General features: G+C 42.3%; 1 protein-coding gene across 1 annotated transcript in view; it reads left to right on the forward strand.

The window, feature by feature from the left end:
• LOC138972602 (sialin-like) overlaps nt 1-18,926 on the forward strand; it is a 31,895-nt gene extending 12,969 nt beyond the window's left edge. The window contains exons 8-12 of the mRNA XM_070345255.1: nt 4,068-4,201; nt 8,551-8,700; nt 10,085-10,217; nt 11,057-11,295; nt 12,639-18,926. Of these exons, the coding sequence (XP_070201356.1) occupies nt 4,068-4,201; nt 8,551-8,700; nt 10,085-10,217; nt 11,057-11,295; nt 12,639-12,800 (818 nt within the window). The 3' untranslated portion in view covers nt 12,801-18,926. The remainder of the gene's footprint in view (nt 1-4,067; nt 4,202-8,550; nt 8,701-10,084; nt 10,218-11,056; nt 11,296-12,638) is intronic.
• Nucleotides 18,927-21,102: the final 2,176 nt, after the last annotated feature.

The raw sequence follows: 21,102 nt of genomic DNA on the forward strand, positions 1-21,102 counted from the left end.
TTGGATTGTAGAGGTCCTGACTGCTGTCGTCTCTGGAATGCTCTTGCCAACCTTAGAGGACACATGGCAGGGTTTCCTTAGATGACACATGGCAGGGTTTCATAGGGATTTTTATTTAGCCCAAACTCACGCCTGCTTGACTGAGGCTAATTTGACTGCTATTTTTTTTTTTTTTTTTTTTTTTTTTTTGCTTGACGCCCAGCCGACCACGAAGGGCCATATCAGGGCGGTGCTGCTTTGACATATAACGTGCGCCACACACAAGACAGAAGTCGCAGCACAGGCTTCATGTCTCACCCAGTCACATTATTCTGACACCGGACCAAGCAGTCCTAGCACTAACCCCATAATGCCAGACGCCAGGCGGAGCAGCCACTAGATTGCCAATTTTAAAGTCTTAGGTATGACCTGGCCGGGGTTCGAACCCACGACCTCCCGATCACGGGGCGGACGCCTTACCACTAGGCCAACCGTGCCGGTTTTGCCTGCTATGGTAATTTGAGATTTTCATACACTTTATTACAACAGTGGTACCTGTGATAAAAGGACACCCTTGGGACCAAGCTAAAAGTGTCCCTACATTGCAGGTGGCCTGTCATGACAGGTATACTTTGGTAGAGATACTACTTACTAGACAAGGGTCCCGGTAGCTTAGTTGGCAGAGCACTGGACTTGTGATCGGAAGGTCGCAGGTTCGAATTCGGGCCGGGACGGACACGGGTCAACTTTATGTGCAGACCCAGAGACAGAAGCCATGTCCCATCCCCGTGTCACCACAATGGCACGTAAAAGATCTGGGTCATTCCGCCAGAAGTGCAGATGGCTGATGTCACCTAAACACGCATACACTTGTGTATCTCATCAAAAGCCGTGAGGGCGTAAAACTTGAATCATATAACCCCTATCTTGTCCTTAAGAGGCGAAATAGTTAGCCTGTAGGACATAAAGCATTCTCTTTCCTATTATTTTACTAGACAAAAGGACCTCAGGAATTTGTTGGGGGGGTGTCCTGTCCTGTCATTGGAGGCCGCCAGAGTCACATAGCAGGTACCACTGTATCATGAAGCATACAGGAGACTTGCCGTACTCTCATGGTACTAGCTTTGCACCATGGATCTTGTACCTTTGACCGAGGGGAATTAAGCAAGTGGCTTTGTTCATATGTTGGGAAAGAGATGTGAGTGAATTGTCTCCCATTTGTTACTACCTTGAGTCGCAGTCTGCATAATACTGCTCTGGGTTGTTCCTGTTTTGTTACTACCTTGAGTCGCAGTCTGCATAATACTGCTCTGGGTTGTTCCTGTTTTGTTACTACCTTGAGTCGCAGTCTGCATAATACTGCTCTGGGTTGATCCTGTTTTGTTACTACCTTGAGTCGCAGTCTGCATAATACTGCTCTGGGTTGATCCTGTTTTGTTACTACCTTGAGTCGCAGTCTGCATAATACTGCTCTGGGTTGATCCTGTTTTGTTACTACCTTGAGTGGCAGTCTGCATAATACTGCTCTGGGTTGTTCCTGTTTTGTTACTACCTTGAGTCGCAGTCTGCATAATACTGCTCTGGGTTGTTCCTGTTTTGTTACTACCTTGAGTGGCAGTCTGCATAATACTGCTCTGGGTTGTTCCTGTTTTGTTACTACCTTGAGTCGCAGTCTGCATAATACTGCTCTGGGTTGTTCCTGTTTTGTTACTACCTTGAGTGGCAGTCTGCATAATACTGCTCTGGGTTGTTCCTGTTTTGTTACTACCTTGAGTCGCAGTCTGCATAATACTGCTCTGGGTTGATCCTGTTTTGTTACTACCTTGAGTCGCAGTCTGCATAATACTGCTCTGGGTTGATCCTGTTTTGTTACTACCTTGAGTGGCAGTCTGCATAATACTGCTCTGGGTTGTTCCTGTTTTGTTACTACCTTGAGTCGCAGTCTGCATAATACTGCTCTGGGTTGTTCCTGTTTTGTTACTACCTTGAGTGGCAGTCTGCATAATACTGCTCTGGGTTGTTCCTGTTTTGTTACTACCTTGAGTCGCAGTCTGCATAATACTGCTCTGGGTTGTTCCTGTTTTGTTACTACCTTGAGTCGCAGTCTGCATAATACTGCTCTGGGTTGTTCCTGTTTTGTTACTACCTTGAGTGGCAGTCTGCATAATACTGCTCTGGGTTGTTCCTGTTTTGTTACTACCTTGAGTCGCAGTCTGCATAATACTGCTCTGGGTTGTTCCTGTTTTGTTACTACCTTGAGTGGCAGTCTGCATAATACTGCTCTGGGTTGTTCCTGTTTTGTTACTACCTTGAGTCGCAGTCTGCATAATACTGCTCTGGGTTGTTCCTGTTTTGTTACTACCTTGAGTCGCAGTCTGCATAATACTGCTCTGGGTTGTTCCTGTTTTGTTACTACCTTGAGTGGCAGTCTGCATAATACTGCTCTGGGTTGTTCCTGTTTTGTTACTACCTTGAGTCGCAGTCTGCATAATACTGCTCTGGGTTGTTCCTGTTTTGTTACTACCTTGAGTGGCAGTCTGCATAATACTGCTCTGGGTTGTTCCTGTTTTGTTACTACCTTGAGTCGCAGTCTGCATAATACTGCTCTGGGTTGTTCCTGTTTTGTTACTACCTTGAGTGGCAGTCTGCATAATACTGCTCTGGGTTGTTCCTGTTTTGTTACTACCTTGAGTCGCAGTCTGCATAATACTGCTCTGGGTTGTTTCTGTTTTGTTACTACCTTGAGTCGCAGTCTGCATAATACTGCTCTGGGTTGTTCCTGTTTTGTTACTACCTTGAGTCGCAGTCTGCATAATACTGCTCTGGGTTGTTCCTGTTTTGTTTGTTGATGGTGGTTTTGTTTTTGGTTAATTCGTTTAGTTGGTTAATTTTTTTCCCCTTTTTGACTCACATGCGAAGCAAAAGTGAGTCTATGTACTCACCCGAGTCGTCCGTCCGTCCGTCCGTCCGTCCGTCCGTCCGTCCGTCCGGAAAACTTTAACGTTGGATAGTTCTTGGACACTATTCAGTCTATCAGTACCAAATTTGGCAAGATGGTGTATGATGACAAGGCCCCAAAAAACATACATAGCATCTTGACCTTGCTTCAAGGTCAAGGTCGCAGGGGCCATAAATGTTGCCTAAAAAACAGCTATTTTTCACATTTTTCACATTTTCTCTGAAGTTTTTGAGATTGAATACCTCACCTATATATGATATATAGGGCAAAGTAAGCCCCATCTTTTGATACCAGTTTGGTTTACCTTGCTTCAAGGTCAAAGTCACAGGAGCTCTTCAAAGTTGGATTGTATACATATTTTGAAGTGACCTTGACCCTGAACTATGGAAGATAATATGTTTCAAACTTAAAAATTATGTGGGGCACATGTTATGCTTTCATCATGAGACACATTTGGTCACATATGATCAAGGTCAAGGTCACTTTGACCCTTATGAAATGTGACCAAAATAAGATAGTGAACCACTAAAAGTGACCATATCTCATGGTAGAAAGAGCCAATAAGCACCATTGTACTTCCTATGTCTTGAATTAACAGCTTTGTGTTGCATGACCTTGGATGACCTTGACCTTGGGTCAAGGTCACATGTATTTTGGTAGGAAAAATGTGTAAAGCAGTTCTTAGTGTATGATGTCATTGCTAGGTTTAGGTCAAGCATGTGAGTCGTATGGGCTTTGCCCTTCTTGTTTATCGTTGGATTGTTGTTGAAAATTTTAAGTTATACTTCACAGTAAAGACTGCTTTCTTCTTAAACAACAAAGTGTCCACACGTGCGTCCTTGTCCACGTGTGTCAGACACACCCTTTGCTAGTGACTGGGGTCATGGTAGTGACTGGGGTCATGGTAGTAATGCTTTGCTAGTGACTGGGGTCATGGTAGTTATGCTTTGCTAGTGACTGGGGTCATGGTAGTTATGCTTTGCTAGTGACTGGGGTCATGGTAGTTATGCTTTGCTAGTGACTGGGGTCATGGTAGTTATGCTTTGATGAGTTGCAATGCAGCCTACACAATCTGTATATTTTGGCTCTCAGCTTAGAGCGTTCTGTATTATCCTGAATTGTGCTGCAGGTTTCACGGCAGTGGTGTGGTTCATGGTGTGGTGTATCTTTGTGACGGAGAGCCCGGCGGCTCACCCTGGCATCTCAAACGCAGAGCTGGAGTACATCCAGCAGTCCATCGGCTACACCGAGGAACAGTCCAAGGTCAGCCGTCAGTTCAGCTGCTGTAGTCAGGGGTGTTTACTGTTTAACCCTTTCCCTGCCATAATAATAATAATAAAGTGTATTTATATTACGCCTATCCCTTGCAAAAAACAAAAATATTTGGCTCTAAGCGCATTACAACATGTGTAGGGACTTGGTACAATCAAGTCTGACAAATACAATAACACAATATACAGTCGGTCTCTTAGGTAAAACTGGGAAAAGCAGCTTCGACATTTGAACACTGCTACTAGAAGATCCTCTAACAATGCATACTGCTTTACAATATGCATTTATGTATAAATATAGTTAAAGAACATCGAGTTAATAGGAATTAAAAAAGGTTCTTATAATAAAACTATCTAGCGAACGACGAAGAAGAAGAAGAATAAAACTATCAATGTCGATGTGTAACAAGTCATTCAACGTAAATGGCCGAAGAACAACAACAAAGCAATGATGATAAAACAGTTATACTCAATGGCTAATAACGAGGCAGAACTAAATAATATCGACACAAGATTAAAACAAAACATATTCCTGGAGACACATTTATACATGTATCAAATAATCAATATACAAAATACAGCCCTCGCACACTCCCCCATACACGCCAAGGCACGTGTTGTCGCACTCATACACCGTAACAACTGTCAACAGCCTGAGGTCTGCAGGCAACAACGGCGAAGAGCCGAGCAGTCTACTATAATATTTGTCAGAAGGAACTTAATAAGGCTGATCTGAGATGTGTTTGGGTGAAGATCTTTGTATTAAGAAATTGTTTGTGTTAACACTAATTCTAGTGTTGGACAGGCCATTCATTCCTTACCGTATTCAACACACAGCTTGGTTTCACATGAGGTAGTGTTTCTACCGTGAACTGGAGACCGCAGACATCCCTGAAATCAAATTCACAAGAGCGAAGTTTCCGTGGTTAAAATCTATTAAAAAAATAAAAACAGCCAAAACTGAACAAGTTAAGAAAAACAAACTAATTCTCTATCCAAACAATGTTGAAACCATCATTCAGTTTGTGAAGTCTTACATTATTGAGCACATTTTGAGAGAATGTGTGAATGCATGCCATTTTACATTTTGGTGCAACTAACGAACACTTTTACCAATGATAACTGATATCAAAATGGATAACAGCTGTACTGTTACAGTCCAGGCAAGGTTGTGTCCATGGCAGGGACAGGGTTAAAATAGACACATTTCCATTTCCTCTAAGTGGTGGTCTTTTATCCTTTGATGTATCTCTTCCATTTGCTGTTTGGGATTTAGAGGGACAAGGTTTGGGACACATGTCTTTTGGCTTGGGGTAAGCCTGTGTTTAGATGCGTGTTGTGATTTTTCTGTATATGTATTAGTGGTAAGAGATTATGATTGTTCAATGGTTTTTTTTAAGAGAGCATGTTCGACTGTAACGTGAGTCATTGCCACATTTGCAAACTAGTGAGAATATTTAAAGTCAGTAAAATTTAATTTAATTTACTTGTGACAAAGTTATTCTCATACATAAGTACAATTAGGGAAGATTTTTCCATTTATTTATATTTGTGTATGTCATGGTTTTTTCCTTTAATTTGCAATTATTTTGTTGTACTGTGTGTGTGTGTGTGTGTGAATGAGACGTTACACATGTCACTTTTGTCAGTGATTCAGTTTGGATCAACATGTGTTTTTGAGTTGTGCTTCCCTTTTTTAAAATTTTTTTTTTACGTACTTTTTTTTCGAAAGTCTTTCTATCAAATCAAGTATCGTTTGCAAGACAGATTTTATTTTTAGACAATCTATATGATATTACGCTGCATCTTCAGTTTTTCAAGAAATCTGCATCTCAGTTAATAACAGTGTTATAGAATGGGTGTGCTATCCGTTTATCGATGTTAAATGTTGTTCATTGATTTATTTTTGCATGTTTTTGAGATTTGCTTTTCTGTGACTCTCCTTTAGGTGTCAAGTGGATTTTGTTTAAGGTAACCTTTTTTATACTTCCTTTGAATTGCTATCTTTTTCTGTAACCATTTTGAAAGCTTTGTGTGCAGTCTGTTATTTTCATGAAAATGTGCATGCTGTGACCTTCCTTTTCACACCCCTCATTCAAGACCCTGTGTTTTGTCCATAGCAGCTGTAAATTGACACACCCAGGAACCCCCTTTCTACCCCCCGCGGGTTAGGAGGAAGAATTTACCCGATGCTCCCCAGAGGCGACTAACGGATTCTGTTTCTCCTTTTACCCTTGTTAAGTGTTTCTTGTATAGAATATAGTCAATTTTTGCAAAGATTTTAGTCAAGCAGTATGTAAGAAATGTTAAGTCCTTTGTACTGGAAACTTGCATTCTCCCAGTAAGGTAATATATTGTACTACGTTGCAAGCCCCTGGAGCAAATTTTTGATTAATGCTTTTGTGAACAAGAAACAATTGACAAGTGGCTCTATCCCATCTTCCCCCCTTTCCCCGTCGCGATATAACCATTCGTGGTTGAAAACGACGTTAAACACCAAATAAAGAAAGAAAAGACCCCCCTTTTAAGACTTACTCCGTTTAACTCATTCGAGGCGCAGCTAAATTTCCCCTGTGTTCCCTGCCAACGCGCGATTTAGAGCCATTTTGAAAAAAATATTAAAAATCAACAACACAAGATAACCTTACATACCTTATGTTTTTGCAAAGTTTGAAACTTACTCTTTTAGAAAATATATGAAACATTTGAAAGTACATACCTTTTGTTGTCTTCATATCCACGCAAAATATCCAATTTGAAGCAAAACAAAAAAACTTTCTACGTCATGGGTTCATCATACACAATGTCATGATCGACACTTGCATTGCCCGAATCATCACCCAAATGATCGTCCATTGGCACAAAATCGTCACCAGAATCTAAAATATCATCTCCACTATCATCATCACTGAGGTCAAGATCAGAACCGTACTGAATAACACGTTCTAGCACTCTTTTCAAGTTACTACGTCTCAGCAGAACGATCCGCCATCTTGGAAAAGTCAAAACACGTGGGTCGCACACCGTCAACAAAATTTTTATTAATCCCAACAATTTAAGGGAAGGAACTGTTTACAGTGAATGGTACCACTGTAGACAGATAGAAGTTCATTGCAGGGGTTGTTTCCCTTGGTCAGCAGGACCGTTTACACCGTTAAAAATTCGTGATATCCGTCGGAACTCAAGTGCCGGCACGCAGCCAACGCTAAACACAGATGTCGGAATTCCAGTTCCGACGCGCCTCGAATGAGTTAAGACCCTCCTTTCTCACATTTGTTGTTCAGAGCTCTGTAAATTTACTCCCATTTTAACATTTAAGAGACCGGCACGGTTGGCCTAGTGGTAAGGCGTCCGCCCCGTGATCGGGAGGTCGTGGGTTCGAAGCCCGGCCGGGTCATACCTAAGACTTTAAAATTGGCAATCTAGTGGCTGCTCCGCCTGGCGTCTGGCATTATGGGGTTAGTGCTAGGACTGGTTGGTCCGGTGTCAGAATAATGTGACTGGGTGAGACATGAAGCCTGTGCTGCGACTTCTGTCTTGTGTGTGGCGCACGTTATATGTCAAAGCAGCACCGCCCTGATATGGCCCTTAGTAGTCGGCTGGGCGTTAAGCAAACAAACACAAACAAACAAACATTTAAGACTCCCTCACTTTAAGACCTGATTTTCTCAGAGTTTTGAAGGTGGGGGGGGGGGGTGTTCCACTGTATTTTGCAGCTCTAATTTTTTTCTCTCAGCTTTTTTGGCAATTTTAGGGGGGGGGGGGGGGGGGGTGGCACTCTTATGAGAGATCCCTGTGACATATTTCTTCCCCGTACGGTGGTTTCCACTGTGTTATAATCATTGTGTTGTCATCTTCATCTTGAGTTGTTGATTCCTCTGTTTTGCATTTCTTAAAATCCGCTTTCCCTTGGGCCTCTTGGTATTAAACTACCACTGATGAAGAATAAAAGCTGAAAGGTGCTCTTTTCTGGTGTAAAAGCCGGAACAGATCTGTATTGGTGAACATAATCACTTGAGCTGATGGGGTCTATGTCGACCAAAAGAGTGGGATTCCCTGTAGGTGGAGTTCCTGTAACTTGCAAACCATACTCGAATTTCTAAGAAATATCAAAAAAGATTGAAAAACATCAAATTCTACTGATGTCGCTAAGCGTCACGTGACTTTCAGCGATATCAGCAAAACGCCACAGGAACTACACCCTGTGGAATGCCACTCTGTTGGTCGACATAGACCCCATCAGCATCACTTGACAAAAGACAGAAGATAGAATTTCCTCAAACGTAAAATCACTTAGAGAAGCTAGAATATAAGCTGTGTCTTTTCGCTGACTTTCCACAGAGGGTGCACCCTCCTTGGATCCGCATGATGACGTCACTACCTGCGTGGGCCATCGTCATCGCTCACTTCGCTGAGAACTGGGGTTTCTACACCTGGCTGACTGAGCTGCCTAGCTTCATGAAACACGTCCTGCATGTTGACCTCACTAGCGTAAGTTAATTTGCACAAAACTGGAGGTTCTGACACCAATTTAGGACTGGAGGCAATGATTGGTATTTTGTTTACATCCCTTAGGCTTATGCATGATCGTAGCAGAAGGCAAAACACAGTGTCCGTCACAGTACAGAAAGCACACATAATATAATCTGATGACCAAAGGGAAATAAGCTTTAAGTGCATACAACATGTGTAATGGAGTAAGCAAGAGTTATCCAGAACCATTCTCCTGGCACCTCAGAGAATAACAAGCATTGAAATGATCAAGTAGGGCGGGGATATAGCTCAGTCGGTAGCGCTCTGGATTTGTATCCAGTTGGTCGCTGTCAGCGTGAGTTCGTCCCCACGTTCGGCGAGAGATTTATTTCTCAGAGTCAACTTTGTGTGCAGACTCTCATCGGTGTCCGAACACCCCCGTGTGTACACGCAAGCACAAGACCAAGTGCGCACGAAAAAGATCCTGTAATCCATGTCAGAGTTCGGTGGGTTATAGAAACACGAAAATACCCAGCATGCTTTCCCCGAAAGCGGCGTATGGCTGCCTAAATGGCGGGGTAAAAAACGGTCATCCACGTAAAATTCCACTCGTGCAAAAAAACACGGAGTTTCAGCCCACGAACGCAGAAGAAGAAGAAAAGAAGAAGATCAAGTGACTTTCATCCTCAAATGTACTTCCAGCGCTTACTTCCCTTTGGTAATCAGATTTCTAAAACAGGGCTCTGCCTCATTTCCTTTAAGATTCGCACATAATATAGTCAAACTTGTGTGTAACAACTACCCAATGGAATGACCAAAAGTGGGTATATCATTTACTTGTGACCTACCTGTGTTTTTTTCAGGGTGGATTTTACTCTGCGTTCCCCTACCAGATGATGTGCGTAACCGTGATATCTGGAGTGGGAATAACATTTACTTATGACCAGTACCTGTGTTTTTCAGGGTGGATTTTACGCAGCGTTGCCCTACCGGATGATGTGCATTATATGTTATTTGTATTAAATCACATATTCTTACTCCAACTCACATAAATAGCATTAACTTCAGTTTGATGCTTAGACATTGAAGCACTGACCCTGGTAACAGAGGGAGGTAACTCCCAAAACAAAACAAACCTTGTAGTCAACAGGTGAACAATGACTGTCGAGATCTGTATAAAATGTCATATATCGATTCTGGTTAGAATTCCTTTTAGTTTTTATGATTGAACGCACACAAACATGCACTAGTTTGTAGTCTCGGCTGGCCGCCTAAATATGAAGTTTTGTCGGCCTCTGACGTCACATGGCTCAAAAAAGGGAAATCCGGTGTTCAAACAATACATAACAGTGATATCTGGAGTTGGTATAACATTTACTTATAATGTACTTGTGTTTTTCAGGGTGGATTTTACGCAGCGTTGCCCTACCTGATGATGTGCATAACGGTGATATCTGGAGGTTTCCTCGCTGATTGGCTCAGGAACCATTTCTGTGTGGCCACTGGCACTGTCCGCAAAATTTTCACCTGCGGAGGTAAGCATTGACTTGAAACAGTGGACTGGTGGTTTGTAATATCATGACCTCTGAGTTTCTTGTCCATAGAATGGCATTGGAACGGACTGGTTTGTCCCAAATTAAGCCAGTAGTTTCAGAACATTGTAGCATTTACAGGGTAGTGTGTGTCTGGATACACATACTTTAACCCTTACACTGGTGCAATTCTGTAACACATGTTACATAGCCACTGGTGAATTAACAGATAGAAAAATAACAAAAAACCGGTCACATAGGTTTTCGCATCCATGGGAGGTAATCGGAACCGACCAAACAGACTGAGCCAGTAGCGCGACATATGTCGTGACAACCAGGTGACAGTATACGTAAAGTAGCGCGACATATGTCGCGACAACCAGCCTAAGGGTTAATAGTCTGGCAAGATCAGTCACAGGTATCATTTCTCTGTTGATGACAGCAAACTGAAATCTAGAAAACTTGGAGTAGTCCGCTTCATTTGTTTGCCATTCCAATACTGTACAGTCTTTTGAAAGTGTTTGTAATCAGCACATGCATGTATTCTTCAAATCAGAAACAAACTGTTCACTTCACAAAGTGAATGAATACAATGCTTTTTCAAGCAATCATATGTCAGGACATTTACAGTGGAACCCCCCTTTTAAGACCCCCCATTTAAAGACTCCCTCGTTTTTAAGACCTTGTTTTCTCAGACTTCCTGTTCATAACCTCTGTCAAATTTACCCCATTTTAAGACTCCCTCCTTGTTTAGACCCCATTTGTGGAGGTCTTAAAAAGTGAGTTTCCACTGTGTCATAGTTCCATAAATCAGTTTAAATATTATTCCATTTCTTCTTCAGCTTTTGCCGTTCAAGCGGTGTTCATGGTAGCAGCGGGCTACGTGATGACCAAAGCGGCGGCCATCTCCTGTCTGACCATAGCGGTGGGGATCGGGGGGTTTGCTTGGGCGGGCTTTTCTGTCAATCACCTGGACATCGCGCCCCAGTTTGCCAGCATCCTGATGGGTCTGTCCAACACCTTCGCCACGCTACCTGGCATCGTCAGCCCGGCCCTCACTGGCGCCATCGTCACTGACCAGGTGAGAATTTATAGGGAGGAAGTGGAACCGCCTTTTAAAACAGAAAACACCTGAGAAAATCAGGTCTTCAGAGGGAGGGAGATTTGGAATAGAGATACAGTTACAGAGGTTATAGTCACAAGATGTGAGGGGGAGGGGGGGGGGGGGGGAATAAGACAAGATAATGTTTTATTCACGAGGAAAATAATATGAATGATTGTTGCTATTTCACAAAGAGCCCTTGCCCGGGAACGATTTTTAAACAGCTAACTCATTAAATAACCAGAATCAAAAAACAAAAAAGGTAGGTTGTTGGAACGTTTGTTATTGACAAAACAATACATTCACAAATATATCGACCCAACGGTCTTTTAAGTGCACAGACACACAATAACGAAAACTTATCTGGCTGATTTTTCCTTCCTCATTATTCATTAAATAACAATCATTAGCAATTAACTAAAAGGCAGTATAGGGGTATGAACAAATCAACAGTACTGCTGACCCTGTCCTTTGCCTGTCTTTCTCTTAATTAAATTTGTTGTTTGAAAAAAATACAAGCATACTATGGCTGAGAAACAAACAGGAAAAATAGCAGATAGATTTCAAAGGAAAAAAAAGAAGTAAAAGGAGGAAACTGAATGAATTTTTGTGAGGCATGGTACAGGGAAAAGGGCGGGGATGTAGCTCAGTCGGTAGCGCGCTGGATTTGTATCCAGTTGGCCGCTGTCAGCGTGAGTTCGTCCCCACGTTCGGCGAGAGATTTATTTCTCAGAGTCAACTTTGTGTGCAGACTCTCCTCGGTGTCCGAACACCCCCGTGTGTACACGCAAGCACAAGACCAAGTGTGCACGAAAAAGATCCTGTAATCCATGTCAGAGTTCGGTGGGTTATAGAAACATGAAAATACCCAGCATGCTTCCTCCGAAAACGGCGTATGGCTGCCTAAATGGCGGTGTAAAAAACAGTCGTACACGTAAAATTCCACTCGTGCAAAAAAACACGAGTGTACGTGGGAGTTTCAGCCCACGAACGCAGCAGAAGAAGAAGTACAGGGAAAACACCCTCCTTTTGACACTCTGCCTTTAGCCATGGCATCACCAGTCCCTCTCTTTCACAAGAAAAACAATTAGCAGGGTGTAAATATTTCCATGTGAAAAAAATCACGAATATACAGACTTCACACAAATACATGTGTATGATGTGTCATATTACACCTTTCGGAGGGCATTTTCTTGTGATATTTTCACGGTGACAATGGTGTTTATATTTTCAGCTTGATATTTATTACACAGTTTACACCCCATAAACATTTGCATCACATTAAAACTCTGTTTTGAAGCACTCTTGTTTCATGTTGACAGGCAGATCCGGGGCAGTGGCAGATCATTTTCTACCTGGCGGCCGGAATTTACGGAGTAGGAGCGATCGTCTTCGGCATTCTGGCCTCTGGGGATCGACAGGACTGGGCTCATATACCCATGGGCTATCAGGCCTACCTGGATGACCCAGAGAAAGACCAGTAAACTACTTCATGCTGCTGTCCTGACTTGTGATTTTGGGCAGTTCAGGAAGGGAAAAGATGTTGAGAAATAGGTGTGAAATTGAGGAAAATCAGTGAGAATTGTTATAGCTAGCTGTTGTCAACCTGAACCTCCCCAGACAGCCCAAAGGATCGAAGACCAATAAAAAACGCTGGCGCTGGACCCGAGTACTCTTCAGAATGGCTCGCTCCCCCAGTATGAAAGTTTTTGTCTTGTGCACGTGGATTTAAACAAAAAAAATTTTAAAAATTTTAAATTTATTTTACACAATTAAAAAAATTATTACAGTAAAATAAAACATTAAAACGTTCATAATAAACAATAGTAAACAAGAATTAAAAAAAAAATTTAAAAAAATTAGACCGCTCATGCCGAGAATCGAACCGGGATCACTTTGGCCATAGTCGGACGCGCTTTCCATCAAGCCATTGGCAGTGAACTCAAATGACTAGACTGCTAACGTTGCTGCTTCATAAAATTAGGTCGCGCAGTGGCACACGCACGCAAAGCACGCACGCACGCAAAGCCTGGTTGTCGCTGGCTGACTGGGCGGTTCTATGAGCCCATGAGCGATACGCATGCTTTTCATGACGCACGCGTTCGGCTGTTCTATCAGCTCAATGGCTGGCTGTCGCTCCGATTGAATTCGTCCAACCGTCAAGAACTTTTGTGTTTTTTGGGGCATTTAGGTCCCAGGTAACATTATGAAGTTTTAATACGATCAATCGGACCCATTATCAAGTTAGTGTATCAACTTTTGAACGAACTGCGCCCAGTAGTTTCCCAGCAATAAGCTGTTAAGTCCAGACAGACAGACAGACAGATACACAGACAGACACACAATTAAAGTCTGCTGGACCCAAGTACTAGCGTACTCGGGGATAACTAGCAGTCTGCTGCTCTTCTTGCCCATATGTCACCCTTGGACTATAAGCATAAACGGACGGATCATACACGGGTCAACTTTATGTGCAGACCCAAAGATGGAAGCCATGTCCCACCCCCGTGTCACCGCAATGGCACGTCAAAGACCTCGGTCATTCTACCATAAGTGCAGGTGGCTGAATACACCTAAACACGCAGACACCTGGGTAGCGCGACTCCGTTGCTGCTAGCTTTCCGCTGGGAGGAAGAGACCCGAATTTCCCAGCGATGGGACAATAAAGTAATGAAAATTAGAAAATACAGCGGTCAAGAAATTACTGCCGCTGTGATGATGGCCCAGTACCTAGTCAGACCTGCACCCAGAGATGGACCATATTAAACCACCATTTTTCTGCTGTCCTTTCCCTTGTGTGACCTTGGGCAGTTCACGAGGTATGAAGAGATCATTGAACAACTGCCACTTGCATGAAATCAGCAAGACTTTTTGGACATACCTGTGATGATACAGAACACGTAGAATTGGACCAGAAACCAAAGTTTTTCCGCTGTCCTGACTCTTATGTGACCGCAGGCAGTTCAGTAAGCATAAAGCAGTTAAGAAATAGCATCTGCTTGCATGACATTTGCCAGACTTTTCTTTTGTACATGTAATTGTTGGACCTACCTGTCAAACGTAAATCAACCAATTGTCTGCTGCTGTCCCTAACAGTAGGAACCTGAGCAATTGATCAAGGAGGAAATTAAGCCACTACAGCTGTTCGGCAATTATGGTAATGGTTGAAAGGGAAGAAATTTTTGTTTTATTTTTTGTTTGGTACGTGGGCTGGTTTGTTTGTCCCAAACAAAATGTATTCCACCAAGGAGAACACTTTACATGACCTGACTGATCTACGCCTGTATCTGCCAAAACAGTTCAGAGATTGTTGAAGTTTAGCTGTGTTATTTGTTGATGTGTTTAAAGCAGTATGCAACATTTAATATGGCTGCATAATCCCCTCAGGTTTTTGTAACAGATTCTGTTGCTTTGTGGTTGTGCGTCTAGCTGTTATTTACAATTCCTGCAGAATGTAAAATTATGTTATTGTTGTAATTGATTTATGTTTATGTTAAAAACTTTTTTGATTGGCTTTCTTGGCAATAGATTTTTAGTGAAATGAAAATCATTTGTTGAAATTCAGCAACATTGCCTTTGAAGATTATGCTATCGGGCTTTTTACAAGTGTATGATCTGATGCCTGGAAGTGAATCTTGTTGTTATTCTGCAGTGCACAAACACTTTAAGCAATTACATTTAAATTAAAGCAAACCTAACCAGACAATCTAAGCATTAACATAGAGACAGCATAGTCTTCTGCGCATATGATTGTAGACACTTGCTTTTCTGTGTAGTCCATAAATAAATTAGCAGCCGGGTTTGCGTCCTCAGCGTATAACCAATACCTGTCCCAATATATGTATAGGCCAACCGTTCTGAGAGGACGTTAAACTCAAATAGTCATGAGATAGAGGAAGAAAGTCGCTTCTTCATTTCAACGCTTGTTAATCTCTCAGGTGCCAGGAGAATGGTTCCGTATAACTCTCACTTACTCTATTACACATGATGTATGCATTTTAGAGCGACCGGCACGGTTGGCCTAGTGGTAAGGCGTCCGCCCCGTGATCGGGAGGTCGTGGGTTTGAACCCCGGCCAGGTCATACCTAAGACTTTAAAATTGGCAATCTAGTGGCTGCTCCGCCTGGCGTCTGGCATTATGGGGTTAGTGCTAGGACTGGTTGGTCCGGTGTCAGAATAATGTGACTGGGTGAGACATGAAGCCTGTGCTGCGACTTCTGTCTTGTGTGTGGCGCACGTTATATGTCAAAGCAGCACCGCCCTTATATGGCCCTTCGTGGTCGGCTGGGCGTTAAGCAAACAAACAAACAAACAAACAAACAAACAAACAAGTTTTAGAGCGCTTACTTCCCTTTGTGTATCAGACTCTAAACAGCTCTGGTTCATTTGTTAAAGATTCTCAAATAGTCCGTCGCGTTTGCGTGCTATGTTGGACTTGGGCGTACTTTTTTGTGATACAGTACTTCCAAATGTGTTCATAAAGTCAGACTGCCTTTTTTTTATTACAGTGGTACTTGCAATGAAAGGAAACCCTTGGGACCAGCCAAAAATGTCCCTACCTTGCAGGTGGTCTGTCATGACAGGTGTACTCTGGTCATTCTGAATAGACAAAGGGACAAGAGGTGTCCTGTACTAAGAGGTGTCCTTTCATCAGAGGGGCCTCACATCGCAGGTACCACTGTGTTTGTAATTTGACATCAGCTTGTGCAATTTGACATCAGCTTGTGCAATTTGACATCAGCTTGTGCAATTTGACATCAGCTTGTGCAATTTGACATCAGCTTGTGCAATTTGACTATTGAGAACTGCAGTATTTTGTCCCGGTTGTTTTATTTTATTTCGGAACATGTACACTTTTGTTTTAAATAGGCGCTTAATGTGTCACATATGAAGTCTTGTAAACTTGCAGGCCTCTAAAACTAGGACATTAACTGGTGATGCAGTCAAACTCATGGCTATGTTGACTGACTCCACCCTGTTTTACCAAGTTTGAATCTGTGAAATTAACCTGTTCCTGACTTGAGTTTCAGTAAAACTGATCCCTTTTTTTGCCTTCTGGGTTTGTTGTTTTCAATTAAACTCAGTAGAATTGACATCAATTGTTGTCCATGTTATTTTGTCTTCGAGGAGAAAAAAGCATTAGTGGTAAACATGGGGTAAGAGTTGAGCTTGGTGAAAAGGACACCTGAAATAAAGCTGAAACTGACATGAGTTAAGATCTATATATACATGCATCCAGATAACAATAGAAAATGCCAGGGTGTGCTTCCTGTAACTCAAAGTGCTTGAAATATACATAGCTAACCTGTTATTGTATTTTGTTACATGCTTGTTAACTGTATATTGTAATTTGTTGAAATCAAATGACAGAAAATATAAAATGTTATTATTTGCTGTATGCCTGTGGCAGTGTCTTTGCTCTGTTTTGCATGTTCAAATCAAAACTGGGCATTTTGATTCCCATGTGTCAGCCCCCCGCGGGTTAGGGGGAGTCCCATATTGGTTGGGACGAGAAAGAATTTACCCGATGCTCCCCAGCATGTCGTAAGAGGCGACTAACGGATTCTGTTTCTCCTTTTACCCTTGTTAAGTGTTTCTTGTATAGAATATAGTCAATGTTTGTAAAGATTTTAGTCAAGCAGTATGTAAGAAATGTTAAGTCCTTTGTACTGGAAACTTGCATTCTCCCAGTAAGGTAATATATTGTACTACGTTGCAAGCCCCTGGAGCAAATTTTTGATTAGTGCTTTTGTGAACAAGAAACAATTGACAAGTGGCTCTATCCCATCACCCCCCTTCCCTCCGTCGCGATATAACCTTGAACGGTTGAAAACGGCGTTAAACACCAAATAAAGAAAGAAAGAAATTCCTATGTGTCTCTAATTATAACTGTTGGGTATCTTGCCAAAATGTAAATTATGTACAACTGTTCCAAGCTTTTGTGTGTGTGTGTGTGTGATATAACCTACTATCAGTGTTCTCTTGTTGCTTATTATTGTTGTGTCAGAAGTGTGTTGGAGGTGGAAATAAGGGTTCTTTCTGTGATAGGCCAAATGGTTTAGTACTTTGTATTCAAAGAGACACAGTTTATTTTACATGGGTGGGATTCTTCCGGTATATGCCGGAAATCAGATTCGATAATGGCCTTTTTTTTTCTCTGTTTTTTTTCCGGTTCAGTATTCATGACATGTTTTAGTCCCACCCATGATTTTATCATACAGTCTTATTTGTATTACTTGGTTTATATCATGATTCGATGTGTGTTTGTTGTATGTGACGTAACTTTCTAAGTGTTGAATGTATTGGTGTACCCAAAGCTGCTAAACGTGTTTTCAGTGTTTAGAACCAAATGTTTTCATCCACATTTCAAGAGACTTATTTTCTAATCAACACACAGTTTTAAATCACTCCTAAAGGTATATGATTTGGCTCGTATGTTTGAATCATAGTTTAAGACAGTTGGAAAAGATTTACAGTTTAGAAATATATATGAACTATTCTAAGACCAGAGCAAAGATGAACTGGGACTCGTGAGAGAATCAGGTATTTGGATGAGCTGTTGGTAGCGATGCAGTTATTTATTGTGCTACAGGTCTATGCTCCTGTTAAAACTGATGAGAATCAAAAAACAAGAATGAATCATTCATGGAAATGACCGGCACGGTTGGCCTAGTGGTAAGGCGTCCGCCCCGTGATCGGGAGGTCGTGGGTTCGAACCCCGGCCGGGTCATACCTAAGACTTTAAAATTGGCAATCTAGTGGCTACTCCGCCTGGCGTCTGGCATTATGGGGTTAGTGCTAGGACTGGTTGGTCCGGTGTCAGAATAATGTGACTGGGTGAGACATGAAGCCTGTGCTGCGACTTCTGTCTTGTGTGTGGCGCACGTTATATGTCAAAGCAGCACCGCCCTGATATGGCCCTTCGTGGTCGGCTGGGCGTTAAGCAAACAAACAAACAAAAAATTCATGGAAATTGTTCAAATTGACGGCGCAAAATGTTCACAAGTACATCGATCTGTTGGCCTTTCAAGAGGACGAACAGACTAACAATAGTAATGAGGAAATGATTATGAAACTTATAGTGGATGTTCTTTGTTCTCAGTGTCGGAGATGAGAACAGATCGATTCCAATGGGGAGGTGTAAAGTATTGGCTTTGTCCTGTTCTAAGAGGAGTATGATAAATGTGCAGACGTATTGCCATGGTTACTTTAACATTCCCACGAGAAAGGCATTGCATTTGAAATGATACCTGTGATACATGCACACACACGCGCACACATGCACAGTTGTAACTGTACAGGGTGATCTTTTTTACAAAGTCAGTTTGGTATGGTATTGTATTTTTTGTGTAAATTTCTTTTTTTTTGCATCCTAGTTTAACATTTCTGAACATTTCTGAAAATTCTCTTACCTTTTTTTAAATGAAGAACTGTCTGTAATTGTAAAATGAAAGTGTTATTTAATCTCCGCCCGCTCCCTCCCCTGAAAATATATAGAGCTATTTTAAATCATATAATGTTGTGAACTCAATGATGGTGACTGTGTCCGAACTAAGTTATTGTAAAGCTGTTGTGGTGCTTCTGTGAACAAAATAAAGTGTCTGAATCAACCTTGATATTGTACAATATTCTTTAAAACTAAGATATAATGTTGTTGATAAATTCGTCTAAGTATTTGCAACATCTGAAGTGTGTGTGTGTGTGTGCAACTTTGTGTTGTTGGTGTGTGCCTGTGTGTTAGGTATTAATGTGCATGTGTCTTTGTGTTGTTCATGTGTGTGTGTGTGTGTGTGTGTGTGTGTGTGTGTGTGTGACGGTCAGAAGCAGCCAAAGCCGGGGCCAAAACGGAGTTTTTGAGAAATCATTGATAGTGATGAAACAAACTGCTTGGGCAACAGTCGGGCTCATTCACTGACAGAAAGTGAAAGTTGCATACATGTCTCACAGCTGGCTCATATCCACACTACGTAGCACAACTGGCCAACTTTGAACAGGAAAGTTTGACATATATATATGTATCTCAGTTGGATCACATAAAGCAAATACCTACAATGGCACCATTGTTTCTGATGGGTATTTTTTCTATTGGGCCCTGATTATCTTCCTTATCCATCATTCACTACTACTGCTCTTCGCCTTTAACGTTTGAATGGTTCAATATTACCCCCCTCCCCTGACACCACACACACACACACACACACACACACACACACACAGCCTCAGCTTTCGGACTGAAAACTGTGCTTGTCGACGATGCGCGAGTTGTCGTTTAAATTGTCGCAGGAACGGTGATGATGTTTCGGCACCTCTGCTACGCTCTTTTTGTCTGGCTTTTATGTTCCGGTAAGTGGAAGACTCAGTTACAGGCATAATTATACTCCTTTCCGTGTCAACAGTTCGGCTCACCGCGTCTCAGACATGGCCAGCATTTTACAAGGGGTAAGACCATTCCTCCACTTGGTCACATACCAAAAAATAACATCCTGGGTGCAGTGGTCACTTTTTTGATCAAGTCAAAAAGCCACAGGCGAGAAATGAATTCATTAAAAAAAAAAAAAATCAAAATCAGCACAGCGGGAAGCAATCGGGGTGTTGATTGTTGGGATATGACCAAGTGGAGGGATGGTCTCATCTCTTGTCAAATCCTGGCCAGATCTGAGACGGTAAGAGCCGGTATTCCTTTCCAACAGTATCACCCTCTGTGTTGACTCTCTCTGTCTCTCTCTCTCTGTCTCTCTCTCGATCTCTCTCTCTCGCTCTCTCTCTCTATCTCTCTCTCTCTCTCTCTCGCTCTCTCTCTCTATATCTCTCTCTATCTCTCTCTCGCGCGCTCTCTCTCTCTCTCTCTCTCTCTCTTTTATTTTATTTTATTTTTTTAATAGTTAATGGGAATGTTAAGCATGCCCAGCATCCTGTTTTGTATACGCTAATTTTCCCTTCACAAAAAAACTTTAACTTTGGTGTACATTGCCATGCCAATCACGACAAGCAGAATCGTACGAATCATCTGAGCCAAACGCTAACACTCATTGGTTTTAAGAATAAGCATATTATACAGAAAATGTTAGGTTTAATCCTTCCATAGAATGACTGGTGATCTTCCTTGGTTCTTGTGTGCAGGTGAATGGACACTCAGCGGATCGGAAATAACATCACAGAGATGGACAACGCCAGAACCGGAAGTAACTTCGAGCCCCATGACCCCAGGCAAAATTGACAAGGGATTTTCTTTGCTAGGTATGTAACACTTCTTTATATGATTAATGTTTACATGTTTAAATTGCCCGTCTTTTCTTTCATGAGGGGGAGGGAAAAGGAAGGTGTGAGCTAATGGAAAGGAGGGGGGGGGGGGTGCTAAGCGAAAGGAGTTGGGGAGGGAGTAAGGAAAGGGAGGCCAAGGCGGGAAAGAAGTAAGAATGATAGGGGGGGGGGGGGGGGTACGGCAAAGAGTAAGAGGAGAGCTAGGGGGCTGTAGGGGGGTGGGGGAGGTACGAAGGGGTTTTGGATGGGGTAAGGAACAAAAGTTATTGAAGAGAAAGAGAGAAATGAAGCGGGATAGTTAGCAATATTTTATCCGGAGCCTCGATCCTACCGGCTTAGCCTTCTTTACCCAACTTCCAGGACCCCCCCCCCCCCCCCTTTTTTTAGATCCAGTCCTTCATTGTAAGTTTTATAGAGAACTTGAAAGCACAGCTTGGTTTAAGAGGAAAGAGCGACATTTCCCGCCCGGTAGCTCAGTTGGTAGAGCGGCACTGTACTTGTGATCGAAAGGTCGCAGGTTCGAAT

This window comes from Littorina saxatilis, linkage group LG8, assembly GCF_037325665.1.
Source record: "Littorina saxatilis isolate snail1 linkage group LG8, US_GU_Lsax_2.0, whole genome shotgun sequence".
Lineage (NCBI taxonomy): Eukaryota > Metazoa > Mollusca > Gastropoda > Littorinimorpha > Littorinidae > Littorina > Littorina saxatilis.